Source organism: Sinohyriopsis cumingii, chromosome 13 (genome assembly GCF_028554795.1).
Source record: "Sinohyriopsis cumingii isolate HCF-2022 chromosome 13, ASM2855479v2, whole genome shotgun sequence".
NCBI lineage: Eukaryota > Metazoa > Mollusca > Bivalvia > Unionida > Unionidae > Sinohyriopsis > Sinohyriopsis cumingii.
The window spans coordinates 52,471,737-52,488,858 of record NC_142973.1 but is presented as its reverse complement, the minus strand read 5'-3'; the positions used below and the strand labels follow the sequence as shown (position 1 = coordinate 52,488,858).

General features: G+C 34.6%; 1 protein-coding gene across 1 annotated transcript in view; it reads right to left on the bottom strand.

The window, feature by feature from the left end:
• LOC149785559 (uncharacterized) overlaps window positions 1–12,842 on the bottom strand; it is a 57,635-nt gene extending 44,793 nt beyond the window's left edge. Inside the window, exons 1-9 of the mRNA XM_089979910.1 lie at window positions 12,743–12,842; window positions 10,708–10,818; window positions 9,871–10,128; window positions 9,156–9,285; window positions 7,841–8,054; window positions 4,824–4,994; window positions 4,020–4,365; window positions 2,594–2,888; window positions 570–696 (exon numbers count right to left, since the gene is read on the bottom strand). Coding sequence (XP_089836036.1) covers window positions 570–696; window positions 2,594–2,888; window positions 4,020–4,365; window positions 4,824–4,994; window positions 7,841–8,054; window positions 9,156–9,285; window positions 9,871–10,128; window positions 10,708–10,801 — 1,635 coding nt within the window. The 5' untranslated portion in view covers window positions 10,802–10,818; window positions 12,743–12,842. The remainder of the gene's footprint in view (window positions 1–569; window positions 697–2,593; window positions 2,889–4,019; window positions 4,366–4,823; window positions 4,995–7,840; window positions 8,055–9,155; window positions 9,286–9,870; window positions 10,129–10,707; window positions 10,819–12,742) is intronic.
• Window positions 12,843–17,122: the final 4,280 nt, after the last annotated feature.

The following is a 17,122-nucleotide window of genomic DNA, read 5'->3' as shown; positions in this document are numbered from 1 at the left end:
TCATATATTGGTGCTTACGTTATCATATCAACATACGTAGTAAGATATTTCTCTTCACACTTGATTTTCAGCAAGTTTTGAAGGCTGTCCATTCAATATTTTTTACAGGAATGCAATATGGATGACTTGGGCACATATCAAGGAAACTCGTTTGAAACTCAGGAAAAATGCTAGATACACGCCAAAAGAGCAAGTAAACTTAACAAAAACGTTAGGTCTACTGCAGATAATACTGCAAACAGAACTCATCATGTAAACGGTCTCGAGCTGAAGTATGGCGAAGAAAATTAGACCAGGATATATGGATGGTTCTCGTAATTGCTGTCAGTCCTCTCGTTAAAGAAAACTAGGTAAGCAATCAAAATTATATGATACATATGTACGATACTGAATGTGAATCGGGAAATTGTACGTGCGTTTGGAAACTGAATTAGTAAGCACCATAGAATCATACTGTTTCTTAACTAAATGGATCGAGAGTCTGAAAGCAAATGGCGCATATCCGTACAGACAAACGCTTAAATAAGAAGATGAAGAAGAAGAAGAGAGAGTTAGTTTAATAAATTTACTGTTGTTTCCCCCTGAAGAGACAAACGATTCAGTCCATGTACAATCGTGTGACCCGTATAATTGTCATACAACCTCCACTGGATAAAATCAATCCCACTGTGATAATCATAGGCAAGCCATTCTACCCTAAAATAATAGAAAGACATGTTTTATAATTTAATCATGTTCGGGATTTAATATTGTTTTATTGTAAACGGTCACAGTAATTACGCAGAAACAATAGCGAGTCATAGAATGGGACACAAGAGTATTGTTACTTGATGACTGTCTGCGCAAGGACGCTCGATGGGGGTGGGGGTATGGTTGGGCAAACATGTAGTGGTTAGCTACTACGTTTTACAGATGTAGACCAAAACAGGGTCAGTTGTGAAATTGCCCCTTGCCTCTATGTGCGGGCGCCCATGTGTCTAGCTTTAAACCATGCATATGCAACATAATATGCAAAATAAAATTCTGTATTTACACAAGGCGTATCCTTGTCATCCCTGTTTTAAGAGGTTAATGACTGGCCCAGGGACAATATTAGCCGGGTGTGTGCATATGTCATTTCATTCTGAGCAAGTATGCAGATGTAATATAAGGAGCTGACCTTTATGACCCAGGAACTATGACCATTGGAGGGATGGGGCATGGATGGCTCTATGACCGATGTCAGATGTATTCATACATTTCTCTATTCATGTTTTCACGCTCAGTGTGTGTGTGTGTGTGTGTGTGAATAGCTCAGCAGTTTCCAAGTTATGATCCTGGTGCTATACCCGTGTGGGTAAGGATGATTCCGAGGATGTCAGCTGAATGTATGAATTACTTAATTCGTACACAGTAAATTTATATATGGTTCACATGGGTTAAGTCTCGGCGCGGTAGGAATAGATCCCGGTATAATGCCAGCTGCATGCATACCTGTTTCCCAGAAGACGTATATAGCCATAAAGCAGGAAAGTCAGTCTTGCATAATTCTTGGTGAGAGGGAAAGTTCGCGGGATCACCCAAGGGCCCCATTCTTTGATTGTTGACATTTAAGTCACAGATCACAGATACAAAATAAATCTAAAATATGTGTCACATACAAAGTTGAAAGTTTAATAAATTGACACCAACTCCCCATGCCTCACCCATCAAAATTTGGAAAGTATTCCCAGAATCTAAATATAAAAGACTATAAATGACACAAGGTTCATAAGTCTATCTTTGAAAGGGCAGCAGAATTTCAATGACTTTACACACATAGGACCGACTTTACAGACGAACGGACAACAATATCTTCTTTACTAACACAGTATAAGATCCCATTCCAAAGAATGTTACTCTTGAGACAACTTTTTAGCATTTCATTAATTTAAGTCGAAATTCTTGAAAATATATCAAAGTTATTTTCTTAATTCATTTCAACACAGTGTTTTACGTTTATGATGTTATCGACAGTGGATCGAATATAAACTCTCCAAAAAGTGTTTTTATATTATATATTGGTCTTCGGAAAATCATACAGCATGATGAATAATTGTGAATAAGAGTAAATGATTCCAAAAGGTGCTATGACGGTATTAACTCTATTCAGCATAAGCGAACTCACCATCTTCGTAAAAGAAGCGAAACGTTGCTAGTAAATCTTTTCATTCGTCACTATCGGGTAAGGAAAACACTTTAAGGAATTTCTTTAAAAAGTCTTAAAATAATCTCACACTGACAGTACTAACAATATAAAGCCCGCCTTTCCCTGCACAACAGTTATGGAATCTTAGTTAAATTTCATTAGTTAAGTAATTGTAAAAGTTGCACATGACTATCAGAGACCTAACTGATCATGCTTATTTCAAGTCGGAAGTATTTATAAAGAACACTGGAAAACAACCTTTCCGTTCATATGCACCAAACGGATTTTAATAATGACGGTTACATAGCAATGTAGACAGAATACCATATTTCATTTTCCAGAAGTGTATACAAACAAAAGCAATGCTACAATGTTTTTGACGGTCTAAAAGAGAACTTACCTTTTTACAAGTAGTTGATCACTTACGTTAGGTTGGTAAATTCCCTCAAACTGGACACGCTGATATTAACACGATCTCTCCGTGTCAACCACAGATTCTCAATAACAGGTGGACTGGTGTCAATTGTGACATTTACAGTATCTTCGGAAAATTTACCCATTATGTCATAGGCCCGCACGTGAATCACCATCCGTTTCCCATCTACCAAGTCTTCTTTTAAGTCTGCGCTTTCGGAATGTATATCCGGTATACTATTGAAAGGCATGTGTGTGATGTTGCTTTCGTAGATTGTCTGGTAACCAACTTCAAACCTAACAATACCTTTAAGAAAATAAGGTGTTATACTGTGTAGAGTAATTTAGGCTACACTAATTTAATTTTAAAGGTACAATGAAAACCACATTTCTCAGGTGTCATCTGCGTTGTCGAAGTGTTGGAGTTAAACGTGTTTTCTATGTAGGAAGGGAATATTTTTCAATATGTTTCTTTCGGTTTAATTTATTTTAACTTAATCAAATTTTATTAATTTTGGAAAATAATGTTCAACAGAATATGATTAGTACTAAGTAAATGAATGCAGGTACGCACACTATTATATATATATATATATATATATATATATATATATATATATATATATATATATATATATATATATATATATATATATATATATATATATATGTGTGTGTGTGTGTATGTATGTATATGTATGTGTGTGTGTGTGTGTGTGTGTGTGTTTGTATGTGTGTATCTTTTATGCTGATATCAGAATATCAAAAATGTATCAACATTCAATGGCAACGAACTTTCCCACTTTGCACATACTTATGCAGGTACAACCAGTCTAATGAATCTTGGTCATAACTGAATCGCACAACAAGGGGTACATCATCCCAATAACTATGCTCTATGCACTATATGTCCGAAAGCCCCCAAACTGTTAACTATCGTCTAGAAATCATGCAAAGATAAATTCCGTGGTATAACTACCTTGCTAGCACGATGATAATCATCACAAAATGGTCCTCACGTTTTGAAATAAACAAGTTGTATAACGGGGGAGAAACAACTTACAAAGTACAAAAAATCTCTTAACACAAATCTAAGAGAAAACCTGGACGATTTACACGCTTGGTTAACGTAGATAATCAACAGAAATAAAGTTAAAAACAAAATCAGAAGAACAAAGATACACAAATGTGCAAACTTCATGTTTTTATGTGTTCGGATCAGAATAAATAAAGTTTCTAAAATTAATCCAAGATTCGGTGATCGGACTAAATCCATACATAACTATTAATGATGTCATAAAGTGTACTTTATGTGATTAACTATGTGACGTCGTATATATATATATATATATATATATATATATATATATATATATATATATATATATATATATATATTTGCATGGATGGATGTGTGTAGGTATGTATGTATGTATACCATGAACATTATCTTTTCTGTTTATTTGTCTTTCTCCTTCGTTGTCGTCAAAGACGTTATCGACTTCATACACTGTCTCCACCGAATTCAGCCATCCGTTCCCTTCATGCTTTGTATTTGCGAAACGATTGTACCATTCTACATGAACGGATTGACATGGTTTTGTGATCCATTCATAATTAGTCTCTTTTGAGGCCGATGTAACTTTTGAAGGGTCATTCATTTTTTCAATGGTAGAAATGTTATCGAAAATGAAAATACGTCTTGATGATTTTTTGTTGCCCGCCTTGTCAAATGCTATCAACATAATAGCGTATGCACCCACATTTCTGACGGAGATATTTGCCTGCAAATGAGTTTAAAATAATACTTTTTTCATAACAATGATAGAATTTTCCCCAACATCTTTTATTTTTGGTGAAAATCCGACATTATTGTATTCTTGTTTTCAATAAAGAATAAATTCCAGTGCAAGATTGACAGATAGTTGGTCTGCGAACTGACGGACTTAAAGATCGATATAAGTGTTCATATTCATATCGAAGTTGTACTAAAGAACATTATCTCCAGAAAACAATTATCAAAGCTGGAAACATTTGTTCTCCTTTACTTAATTTTTTTCTTGCGAATTTATCTATGAAATTTTTCTTTGCCTTTGCGAAACGAACTTTATCATTGTAATGAATTGTTTACCAGTACCAACAAATACAATAAAATGAATAGTCACAAGTTAAAAGAAAAATTCAAGGTATGAATGTATGCTGATAGTTTTCCCAGTAAATTGATCATTTACCCAGGACGCACCTCATACACTGATGAATTAAAATATCCAAGCGTTGAAACTTTGTCGCCGTGTTTCAATTTGGTTATGTCACTGATTTTACCATCAGGTATCAGCTGGAACACTTCGATTTCATATTTACTTATCCCTGAATCAGTGTCATTCCATCCTTTCCATGTAACTTGAAAAGATGACTGAAAAAACCAAAGTTTAATTTCTCAAAGTGAAGAACAAATTCAAGACGGTATACGTAGGACACAGCATAATACCACAATGGGATTTCATGGAGCGAATCCGTACAAGTGTTTTATCTGATATTTTCATTTTGTAAAATTATTTCCATTTGTTTAATAATAAGAATATCATTAATCGAGTTACATTGATTCAGTTCCATAACAGGAATGCACATATCTTCTGATTTAATCTTAATGATGACCACTATGGTAATGACATTTGTCTGTCAGATATACTGAGTTGACGCAATTGAATTTCGAACACGTGAAATATTTAACACGTGAATGATTTTCGATAAACCTTAAACCCATACCTTGATAAGTGGATGTTATGAGTGTCAGTACTTCTGTACATACTTATATATATATATATATATATATATATATATATATATATATATATATATATATATATATATATATATATATATAAGATTTACACAATTTCACATAGCGAGTAGGTCAAAATGCATTTTCACCCCTTCTTCTTGTATATTTTTACGTGGACCTGGTCATTTGTTTCGTTCTTATTTCCTATGGTCTTCTTGTAACATCAGTCTGCAGACATTTTTAATGCTGTATTTACATAGTATCTTAAACATATTTTTGGATTATTCATTGGAATTACAAAGTGCTCTTTGCGCTAAAATATTATTTTTGGACTATTGTGAATTTATTCAACAGAGTTCTGGACAATTCAGCCCAGTATATTCGAGGACCTGAAATTCATATGGAACATTCGAGCATTTTGGCTTTGAATATAATTTTTAGGATTAGTTTGGATCGATTCATAATACTGTAAGTTTCTGCTAAATTTCATTTAATAACTTTGAGAATGATATTGTTTGTTAAGTTTTACAAAACGTTATTATTTTGCTTCTTTTTGTTACTTACCTTACGACCATACAGTCGTAACAATTACGATTAAGTATATACTACTGTATCAACATTCGTTTTAATTTTATTTATTTTGGTTTTTAATATCCAAGATATATTAGAACTATTTGAAACAGAAATTCTACTTCCTCAACAAATTATTCGACTTCATCTTATATTATTTTGACATAAAATATTGTACTGTAACGTATTTGATTTTCAGGTAATTTACATTCAGCAATAGATTACATGAAAAAGGAAGACAGTCTGCTGGCCATTAACCCTTAATCGCCCTTATTCCTGAAGTGTCCAGATCTTTTAATCGGTATGATTACTGTATTTAATTCATAATTTCTGCGCAATTGTACTCTCCCTTCCCTCCTCTCTCTCTCTCTCTCTCTCTCTCTCTCTCTCTCTCTCTCTCTGCGATTTATTTTTATTAACGAACAAATTCAAGACTGTCAAAGTAGAATACGGCATGAATTAGAATCACGTTGACATATGCATTGTTGGCGCGTTTCTCCAGTAGCGTTTTATGTGATTTATTTAAAGGTTAGTACAATAATTTTCATTTGTTGGATAAAATGAACGTGATTAATAGACCTGATGCTGCTTAAAATTCTATAACATGAACAATTATTTCACCAGATCTAAACTTAATGATAATTACTACTATGAAGCCAAGTGCCTTTTAGACATAGTGAGTTGATGTAAGTGTATTCTGAAAATTTTAAATGATAAACATACATGTTATTGGAAGCCTTATTCAATTCATTTATTGTATCCAGATAACTTTTATTGTGTCATATAGATGTGAAAAGGAACTAGATAAATTTTGTTACCATACTAGGGGTATTTGAACGTTTTGAAAATTATGTTATAACTTTTTTTGTTTTGAACCTGTCAAATTTTATGTCTATCATATACAAACTAACATTCTATAAAATTATTTTAAGCTGCACATCAGCACACCAGACACTTGCAGATATATGCGTGTGACGTAACGTAGGTTAATAAGAGTGACGTTAAACAGTACGAGGTGAACATATTCTGCTGCTGTGCAAGGAGTATACTGTAAATCCATATATTCTTAGAGTACTCTCTAGTTGATATCATGCCCGACTTGGATAAAGTTTACGGATGTAATTCTGTAACGTATCCTACAATTTTGAGGTGATTTTGTCGGCTTAAATGTAGTCATGAGTCCATGGAGGATGATTCAGGTTCTGAAAAATTGTTGTCTGCGATTGGTGAGTGAAAAGTCGATGATGTGAACGGGAAAATTTATTAAAATGCTCAACACACAATCGAAGATAATTCCATTGTCACGGGCATTAATTTGTCAACTGTTTTTTAATATACCAAAGACTCATCTGAAGCTCAAAATATGCTTGTGCAAGATATTGCTACATTTGTTGACGGCTGATCAAAATTAGACTTGGTCTGAAATTGTCAAACACTCGCCCAATATGAAAAGAGTAACCAGAGACATTTGAGTGAGTTTGTAACAGGCGATGAACCGTGGACTTGAAATATTTAAACCAGATTCATGTAGGCCGAACTGATAAAAACTTTGTTGAACAGCGCATTAATATTTATCACGTTTTAAATACCCCTTGTATATAGTACATTTATGGTAGTATCCTTTTTTTTATAGGTACTCGAAGCCAAATATTTTTATTTTTGCATGAATAAAAATAAAATCGGCATACTAATTAGCACGTTTTAACAGCAACTCTAGAACTTCGAAAACTAGTAAACTCAGTATGTACACTTCTTGAGATCACACGCAAAGGAATCATTTACCAAGGGATTAAACAAGTCATTCCACTGGTACCGAGTATGTGAGTAAGGGATGTTTGAGCATCCAGGATTTTCTAAATATATCTGCAATTATTTAAACAACTATTGAAGTACGATACATTACGCACAATATTTGTCACGTCTGAAACACTCAGTGACTCTTTGGTACATGAACTTGCACGATCCTCCACGCAGTGTGTGGGTTCCTTGTAGTCGAAGGCGACATCAAAGCTATAATGCGTAGTGAGTCCTTGCAGTAGGTAGTATTCCATCTTCGGTTCGCGGTCAAAATTTGTAACAGACACACGACCACCGTTTTTGGCTTCAACTGTAAACTGAATGCTGAAAAGAAGATTTAAGTTTTGAATGTTACCAAACATGTTTTTCTTTCTCACCAGAAGCGAAATTAATATTTCTAGAATTTCCAGGTAATAAATTCACATTCTTCCTATTTTTTCGTTGTTGTTGTTGTGGCGTTTAACGTCATTTTTCAGCACATGATAGGCTATACATGACGGAAAGTATTAATGGTGGAGGAAGAACCCGGGAAAACCCCGGAAAGAACCACCGACCCACGAGAAGCTACTTGCAAGCTTTCTCACATACCCACATTGGCTGAATGCAAGACTCGAACCCACGCAGACAGAGCTGAGATGGCAGTGATCCGTAATGGACAGCACTTTAGACCACTCGGCCACTCGGGGCCCCCACATTCTTCCTATCAATCTTCTATTGCCGGTGTTGCTCGTCATAATTTGGTCATTCGGCTATTCATCTCTTCCATTTGGGATATTTTTATCGAAAATTATTATGTAAATCTTACTCTTTTAATTGCAATTTAATGCAAAGTGCGTGACATGATGATAACTAACACATATAAGTATAAATAGTGCTCTTTGAATCTCTTCAAGGATTCTTTACAAACAGCCTGTCATATAGACCTGAAAATACTTTACTTTTTAATACAGCTTAGAACCTTGCATATATATTTGCATGCATTGTCTTCGGTTGCATAAACTGCGTACACTCGTATGAGAGCTGCATATATTTTGTAAACTGTCCTTGTCCCATTGCATTGTGAATGGGAAATACACTGTACTTCGATTGAAATCTATATATAGGTGAACGATGTCTTGGTATGAAATCATTGCATATATTTTGTAACCTGTCATTGTCCCATTGCATTGTGAATGGGAGATACACTGTACTTCGATTGAAATCTATATATAGGTGAACGATGTCTTGGTATGAAATCGTTACATTGTCAAGTAATAAAAGAAAACAGGCAATATGTCTTAAGATTTTAACAAAGCATTACTCCCTTGAGGATAATTTTACTTTTCCACATACTGTTTTAAATTATGTAGATAATATAGATCACATGTAACTAAAATGTCTCCAAGGCTGGAAGAGACGAATCATTTTATAAGAAGGCATTTTTACCGATCTTGGTGAACATAGGTCGGCCAGTCGTTTAAAGTGAAGTTTCTTTCGCATGCGAGGTTAGTCCGTATTGGATTATTCACTCCAGGGTTACATTCATGTACGTAAGTCACCGAGATGCTTTTTCCCCCTTATGAAGTAAAGAAAATTCATGGAAATTAACATTTCTCATTGAAAGAGACAAACAGAGAGAAAGAGAGCATCAGAACTAGGCATCAATTGCAATGCTGTTTCTCTTATGCAAAGAAGTCGTATAAATATCCCGTACTAAATAGTGGGACATATAATAGAACCATCAGATACATTTTAATCAAGTATTTACCGTAACATCTGGACAGTTTTAGTTCTTTTTCTTTGTGTAATAGTGAATTTCCTTTCTTCCATTGTGGTTTTAGTGGTGAAGGAAAATTATATCTTTAAACTGACTACTTAGACATTCATGACACTAATCATCATACTAGCATCATCCAGACGCTTCTTGTTCATATGTTAAATGTTTACATCGGAATAGAATGAAACCCTATTCCAGCAGAGTTCATGTCTAAATTAAATACCATAACGCGGTTTAATTTGTTATAAATATAAAAGTGCGAGAGAAAGAAACCTTCAAGAGCTACTGAATATTGAGGTCAAGGTAGTGTTTATACGAGTCCTTTAATCGGAAGATTAGGTCGTTTGGGAATTTAAAAGAGAGAGAGAGAGAGAGAGGATGCACCTCTGTAAAGTTGTAGTTCTACTTTTCCGTAAATAACCCCGACATCGATTTTGCTGACATACTGTGGTTTGTATTCGTCTAATTTTGGATCGTAAAACCCATTCAGAATTAAATTAGCCTTCAGAGCTGTTTTAGGTTTCATGTTGGTCCATGTTGTGGCTTGTCCTTCACCTCCTTTACTGTCTGGTGGAGCTTCCACTGTCTCTGTGTCGTGAATTAACTTCAAGAATGTATACGTAATAGCGCTCTTTTGTGTTACTGCAAACAGAAGACGTTTTTCATGCTGCTCACACCAAAAATGTGATAGCCACATTCTCCACATTTCATCAGAATATTAAATTGAAATATAAAAAAAATAAATGAGAAATAAATCCACTACTAAGCTAGCATAGCAGAATGTAGGCACACACATCTATACAATTATTTGGAATTTGATTTGACAATCTGCGTTAATACTCTATCTGGCCATGAGTGTCAATCGGTGCTTATAGGATATAGTATGTAAGTACGCTACTATACTATTCAGGAAGCAGTGTCAGAAATCATAAAATAATTAACAATGGTACTAGTGGTGACATAATTAATCAAAATGACTCTTCCCCTTCCGCTCATCCCTGAATAAGTATGATAACACCCTGTAATACTGTGATTTCAGTAACTCTGAATAATTGATCCTGGAAGCCTGAATGTTCAGATATCAAATGTTAAAAGTTATCTGAAATCAAACTCTTTCAAACTATATGTTGTCAGCTTCCTCGTCTCTAATCAGTTTGATGCTGTTTTCCTATGCATGAATCTGTCACACAATATATTGGTAGAGAGAGAGAGAGAGAGTACTTTGATCACAGTCCGGTCCAGAGAAACCGTCCACGCATGTGCAGCTTGTAATTGTAGTGTTTGGGCAGTTTCCAGGGTAACATCGACTTCCCATTCGCCAAGAGCAGGCCTCTAGAAAATGCCGTTAAAAATATACATACACTCTGTTCGTTAATATCAAGTCGTCCAGCTTGAAATAATAAAATGTCAGGTGGACATAACGATAAATTTACAGAATGCTTGAAATTCCAGTTTAAATATTGCAATTGTTAAAAAATAAAATACTGTAATTGACCTAGAATGTGTGATATTTTGATTAACGTCTCCAGTTAAAGCGTCATTCAATTTTAGTGAGTATTTGTTTGATCATGGGGTATCGGTGTCTGCAAGATATCTGTCAAACCGAGAAATTAGCAGTTCACCGGGAGTGTGCGTCTTAATATACATTATTCATAAGACTAATAGTGGCATGGATTTGTTCTATAATATTGCCCTGTCAGATTGCTTGATAGAAGGACTTATCAGGGTATAATCACGTATAGGTACTTAGAAGTTTTAGATATAAATAAGTTTGTGTTTGCTTGATGTTTTGTAGTTCGTTGCAAAACAGGTACTGATGTAGGGTTTAGAAAACGAGCTGATAAATGATATGAATGCAAGGCAAGAAAAAACCATCCAGGTGTGAAGTTGGAGTCTCGTGAATGTGTGATAGTTAACTTGATACGAGGAAAATTATTTGTGGCATTAGTGCGCACAAGAACACTTCAAACGTCCGTGATGTCCTTAGAAATTGCAGAAACATCCACAATGAGCCAATCTAACTCAGGTGTTCGATATTGCTTGTTTCGCTATGTAGAGGAAGAGGGGTTAGACCTTTTCATCTTTCGATGCTATTACTTGACCAGGCAGTTCAAGCTTGCCGAGAACGTCTCTTTAACACATATTTACTGTCTAACCGAAAAGTCCTTTCGAACACGGTTTTTATTATATCCAAGATCCAATGGGTTTCTCGAGATTGCATTGTGCGTCCGAAATTGTATGCTGATCAAGTGATCTATTATCCCGCATATTCATAAAACCACCGTTGCATTATGCGATTTAATCCTGTTTGTTCGAGAAAACCCTTATTAATCCGAAGTAAATATGTGTTAATCTATCTTTCACAGTATGTTATATGTTCTTTTATTGCGTATTTATTAAACAGTGACTTCCTTCCTAGCGTAGGTTAAGAAGACACGTATTATTGATTTCAGAATATGTGTTTTCGTGGCAGTTATGGTCTCTTGATTGCTCTGCATGACCGCGAAAGACAATATGTTCATTATACAACTTTTATAGTTGTCAAGCCACATGATCAAAAATTGATCATGAAACAGTTCGCCTGTAATATTCACTCGCATAAAACCTTTGCGCGGCGATGATGCCTTATGGGTGATGCTTGAAAAGTAGAATCATCAACAATAGTTAATGACAGAATTTGGAAGATTTAGGTAACATGCAACATGTTAAGCCTGTATTAGTTGTGGGGATTTTGTCCTTTTTTGTCGAGAATTTGACGAATGTTCACTTTTTTGACCCAACTAGTAAATACAAGATTATTTTGATGACAAATAACCATCACCCAAGGTTTGGTATACTCAATAGTTTGCCTTCTGCTCCATCCAGCCTAAAGCATGGTTTGCCTTTATGTCCAAACAGCTCCACCATGCTAAAAACGAAACAGTGATTTACTCTCTATATCGAGTTACGCTTTGATTTAGAATCACTAACGCTACATCTAATCATTATTTTTTAAATATTTAAGGCTTGAGGGCTGAAAGTCAGGATGTACTGTGAGTTTGGTTTACAATCCAATGATCTAGCAAGCTTCCAGTCTATAATCATGTGTTTTCATTATTTGACATCAAGTCGAGAAGAAATAAATAAATGACATGTAGACCAAGGCATGAAATGCAACATTATTAGTATTAAACAATTAACACACACACACACATATGTTATATAGACGTATATATGTACGTAAATATGTGTGTGTGTCTGTGTGTGAGCTACTTACGCCTACAGGTTTTTCCAGCATCAAGAAGACTGGTGTATGCGTATTTTCCGTATCCACTGATATCATCCGCATACTGTCCCTCGCAAAGGACACATGTGGTATCGCCAGCATTGGTACAACGGGGAACATTGCAATTATTAATTTTTGTGCATGCTGAAAGATACCAGATACTTTTAAATATCGTGAAAGATATTTATTTTCTGCCTCTTGCACAAACTTGAAAACTATAAATATGTAAATGATGCTTACAAGCTACAACAGATATGATGATAATAAAGATCTTGGAAGCATCAGATCGGCTATTTTTATTTACTGTATACTAGCATTGTATAGGGAATATAAAGAAAACTTAGCGGAGGTACGCAAAATAAAGAAGAGCCAAAAGTAAGTTAACTGATATCGATTTACATATTTTCTGCCTTAAATGTGCTTCAAGACATGGGCAAAATTGGTCTTGTGAACAATATCTGGAAGGAAAGATTTTCAATTAATATTCACGATGGAGGATAACATTTATTTTTATATTAGTTATATTTATCTCAATTGTAAAGATATATCTTTCCTTAGCTCACAAAGTAAACAGCTATATGGGTTTGTCACAATATATCCACTTTTCCCCTATGCAGTATGGTCGGTTTAACAACGAGTCAAGATAAATGGTTGATTTAGAGTCGCCGGCCTCATCTAAAAGGCCGTTTTCGAACTACTTCATATATTGTCAGTAAAAACACATACCTTCAAGCACATACTATATCCAAATGTTTTATAACTTCAACAGGAATGTCTGATGCACACACTTCATTTATTGCAAGTACTTAGACACAATTTTGTTTTCTATCATTGTGACATTCGCTTTGTGAGGCGGACGATCTTACCACTAGGTCATCGGAACGGTCCTTTTCAACAGTTATGAGTATAAACAACAGAGATAAACACGTATTTCAAGCTGCAATGATGTTGTCATCTTGCAATATTATCAACAATTTCTACTTTGATTTCATTTGCATTAAATCATGTGTTTAATGTTGCAAAAGTTATGTAGGCAGAGCAAGAGATAGATTGTAAAAAACAAAACAATAAATATAAATATCCAGTACATGCAGAATTTATGTGCATGATTGTCTATTAAAACATAGAAGAAGGGAATTTAAAATTTGTATACCTGTACCTGTAGCTGGGAAATTTTACGCACCTCTACAGTATGGGCCCTCCGAGTAGTAGCCTTCATTGCAATTCGTACAAACATCAGGTTTCTCGCACGACCCACCACTATTTGTGATGATGGTCCCATTTTTGTACCGCACAAATCCCTCATTTCTTCTGCAGGCATTAGGATTAGTCTTTCCATCGCATAAGGCTATAACAGATACATAATGTTCTAATCATAAATAGTTTTAAAAACATGGGCTCATTTAATTAAATACCGGAAGACGAAATATAGAAAAAAAATGTTTTTAGAAAGATAGGAAATAAAGATTATATATATATATATATATATATATATATATATATATATATATATATATATATATATATATATATTAACTGTAACGCTCTGGCTTCAAAATAAAAGGACATTGCATATGGAACAAGAAAAGCAATAAATTATAAATCTGAGCCATTTGCATGTTGTGTAAAGAATCATACACCTCATTCATATTGTACTATACTCCCCACAGAAGAAAGTCGATTATTTCTGTTTTATTAAGCATAAAATATGTCGTTTAAAGTAAAGAAAAGTAACATTTATCAAAATAAATCTCTGAAGATAAAAGCAAATTGCGTACTTTTTTAATTTGGACCCTTGTCTCAACCATTAATCTTCTTGTAATCATTAACAAAGATCAAACGTTTCATTTAACCGATTCTTGTTTCCAAGAACAGGAAAGCATATATGATTGCCTTTTGCATTGTCCACTTGTCATTCCACTTTTCAAACAAGTAATTAGTGTGTTCGTTCCTCAAGTACGACATGTAGCATGATATAACGAGGCCTTCAAATGTATATGATTGTTCATTCCTCAAGTATGACATCTAGCATGATATAACGAGGCCTTCAAATGTATATGATTGTCATAAATCTTATACTTCGTTAAAAAAGGAGAACTATGCATTATTCAAGCACGGAACATCTTTGCAATGCAAACGTTCATATTCTTCTTTAATGCCGAGAAATTATATCTAACTTCAGACATTTTATTTGCCACAGTGTATCAACAACGAGGCAAAAATAGCTCAACGATTGTTTTCAAGATGCTCCAGACTATTGTTATCTGTATCTGCATCCTTTGGAGAACATATCAAAAACAACTCAGCAAAGAATATGGTCTAACTTCTCGACGTTAAATGCTCTATTCAGAATATTATTTAGAAGAGAAACGGAATGGACTTTTCTTATTTGTGAATATACATTACCCTTGTTTAATGTAATCTTGCATATTCGCAACTGCAATTTATGATTATGATTTCAAAGATCTTTGAAGTTTCTTTCAGGTTAAATAGTTGCTGAACTTCGAAACGTTAGACTACTAAAGCTACAATGATAGGCTAAGTAGGATCGGCAAAATATATAGATAGATAGATAAATAGATAGATTGATTGATAGATTGATAGATTGTCTACACTAATCAGCTCTCCTAATACTCTCAAGAAAAATTGCCGCTGAAGTAAGATATCAAAAGTAGTAATTAAGTTCTTTGAAAATGCAATGTTTTTTTTCAAGCCCATCCCCGCCCCCTCCTCCTCCGTCCTCCTCCCAACAAAACCAAAAGTGTGGTCAAAGACTAAAATCGCAGTTAACGTAGAGAAAACTACTTAGGGTCTAAGTATCGTTACATACATTTAACTGTGTATACTTCCATTTAGCAAATACATTCTGTTAATTAAGACCTATAACAAATACGGTCAGGAAAGGAATATTACCACTTAAATTTACATTTTAGATGTCCATCATGCGGTTATAGACAATTGTTGGTAATCAAACCCTGGAATCTTTCAGGAACAGTACATTACGATGTATGGTGTTTTCTACATTACTAACAGATGACTTTGAAAATGAACGCTATTTAAATTCTGTAAGAAAATATATTCTTTTATAATGTTTGAAAACGTGTATACGAGGTTGAAAACTAACCATCACTGCAATCATTCGATCCTCTTCCTGTCCAACCCTTGCAGCATCCTTGCTTTGTTCTCGTTAATAGTCTGTTATGGAACGAGTGATGAAACATATTATCTTTAATAGGTCATGATTAGTGTATTATGAATTAAAAATAGTAAGTATATGTTAAAGCGAGGAGCAAGTTATTTATTTACAAAAACAGCGGTACGTGATCAGTACGTCCGCGAGGATAATCTAACTGTGATTAGGAAAACTAGATATTTATGGAAAACACATACACAGTGTACTGTAATTCTTAAAGCTCTTATTCACAGGCTACCTAGAGAAAGACATATATATTGTAGCACAGAGTGAGCGATCAATAAGCAATATTGATATTAAACTTTCTGTATTGAATCGCAGTGAGGAACTGATTCAAACAAATTTTACTAGCACGAGACGCTTTGCGGAATTTACCATGAAAAAGCATTGAGGAAGACCTCTAAGATAATCGGTTTAAAATAGTTGATCTAGCAGTGACCCTAACAGCGAACTGAATTTAATACACGACCAATTTTTAATACTGAATCAGGTCAAAACGTTTATTTTGTCTACTAACAACCTTCACATCGTGCATGATCGTGATGTTGACCCTTGCCAATATGTCATCAGGGATCACGTGCATCTTTAATTTTATCAACAGTATCTTCAGAATGTAACTAATGCGGTTACGTTAAGATAGAATGCCAATAAAAAAGTCTTGTAAGTTATTATATATTATCTTTTAGACGCTATCCAAGACTGATTGCGATGAATCACACCACCACCTAGCAGGTGTTAACTGAAAATTAATGAAGAGATCATTTCTATCTCACCACTTTACACAATAACGAACTAGATGAACATTAAACTAACAATGTGCCAACGAAACCCACTCAAACTGGCAACGGTCTGTCCAAAGATACTTCTCAAAATGCCATCCTGTTTTGAAAACACACAGATAGGTAAACACCATGTAAGTTTGAGGAACTATCCGTATCCCTTGTTACACATCTAACCTAACCAGTGCTGTACACCATCAGGCTGTAGTAAACTACAGTCACCTCGTCGGAGAAATGCTGTACACCATCAGGCTGTAGTAAACTACAGTCACCTCGTCGGATAAATGCTGTACACCATCAGGCTGTAGTAAACTACAGTCACCTCGTCGGAGAAATGCTGTACACCATCAGGCTGTAGTAAACTACAGTCACCTCGTCGGAGAAATGATTATGATTTGT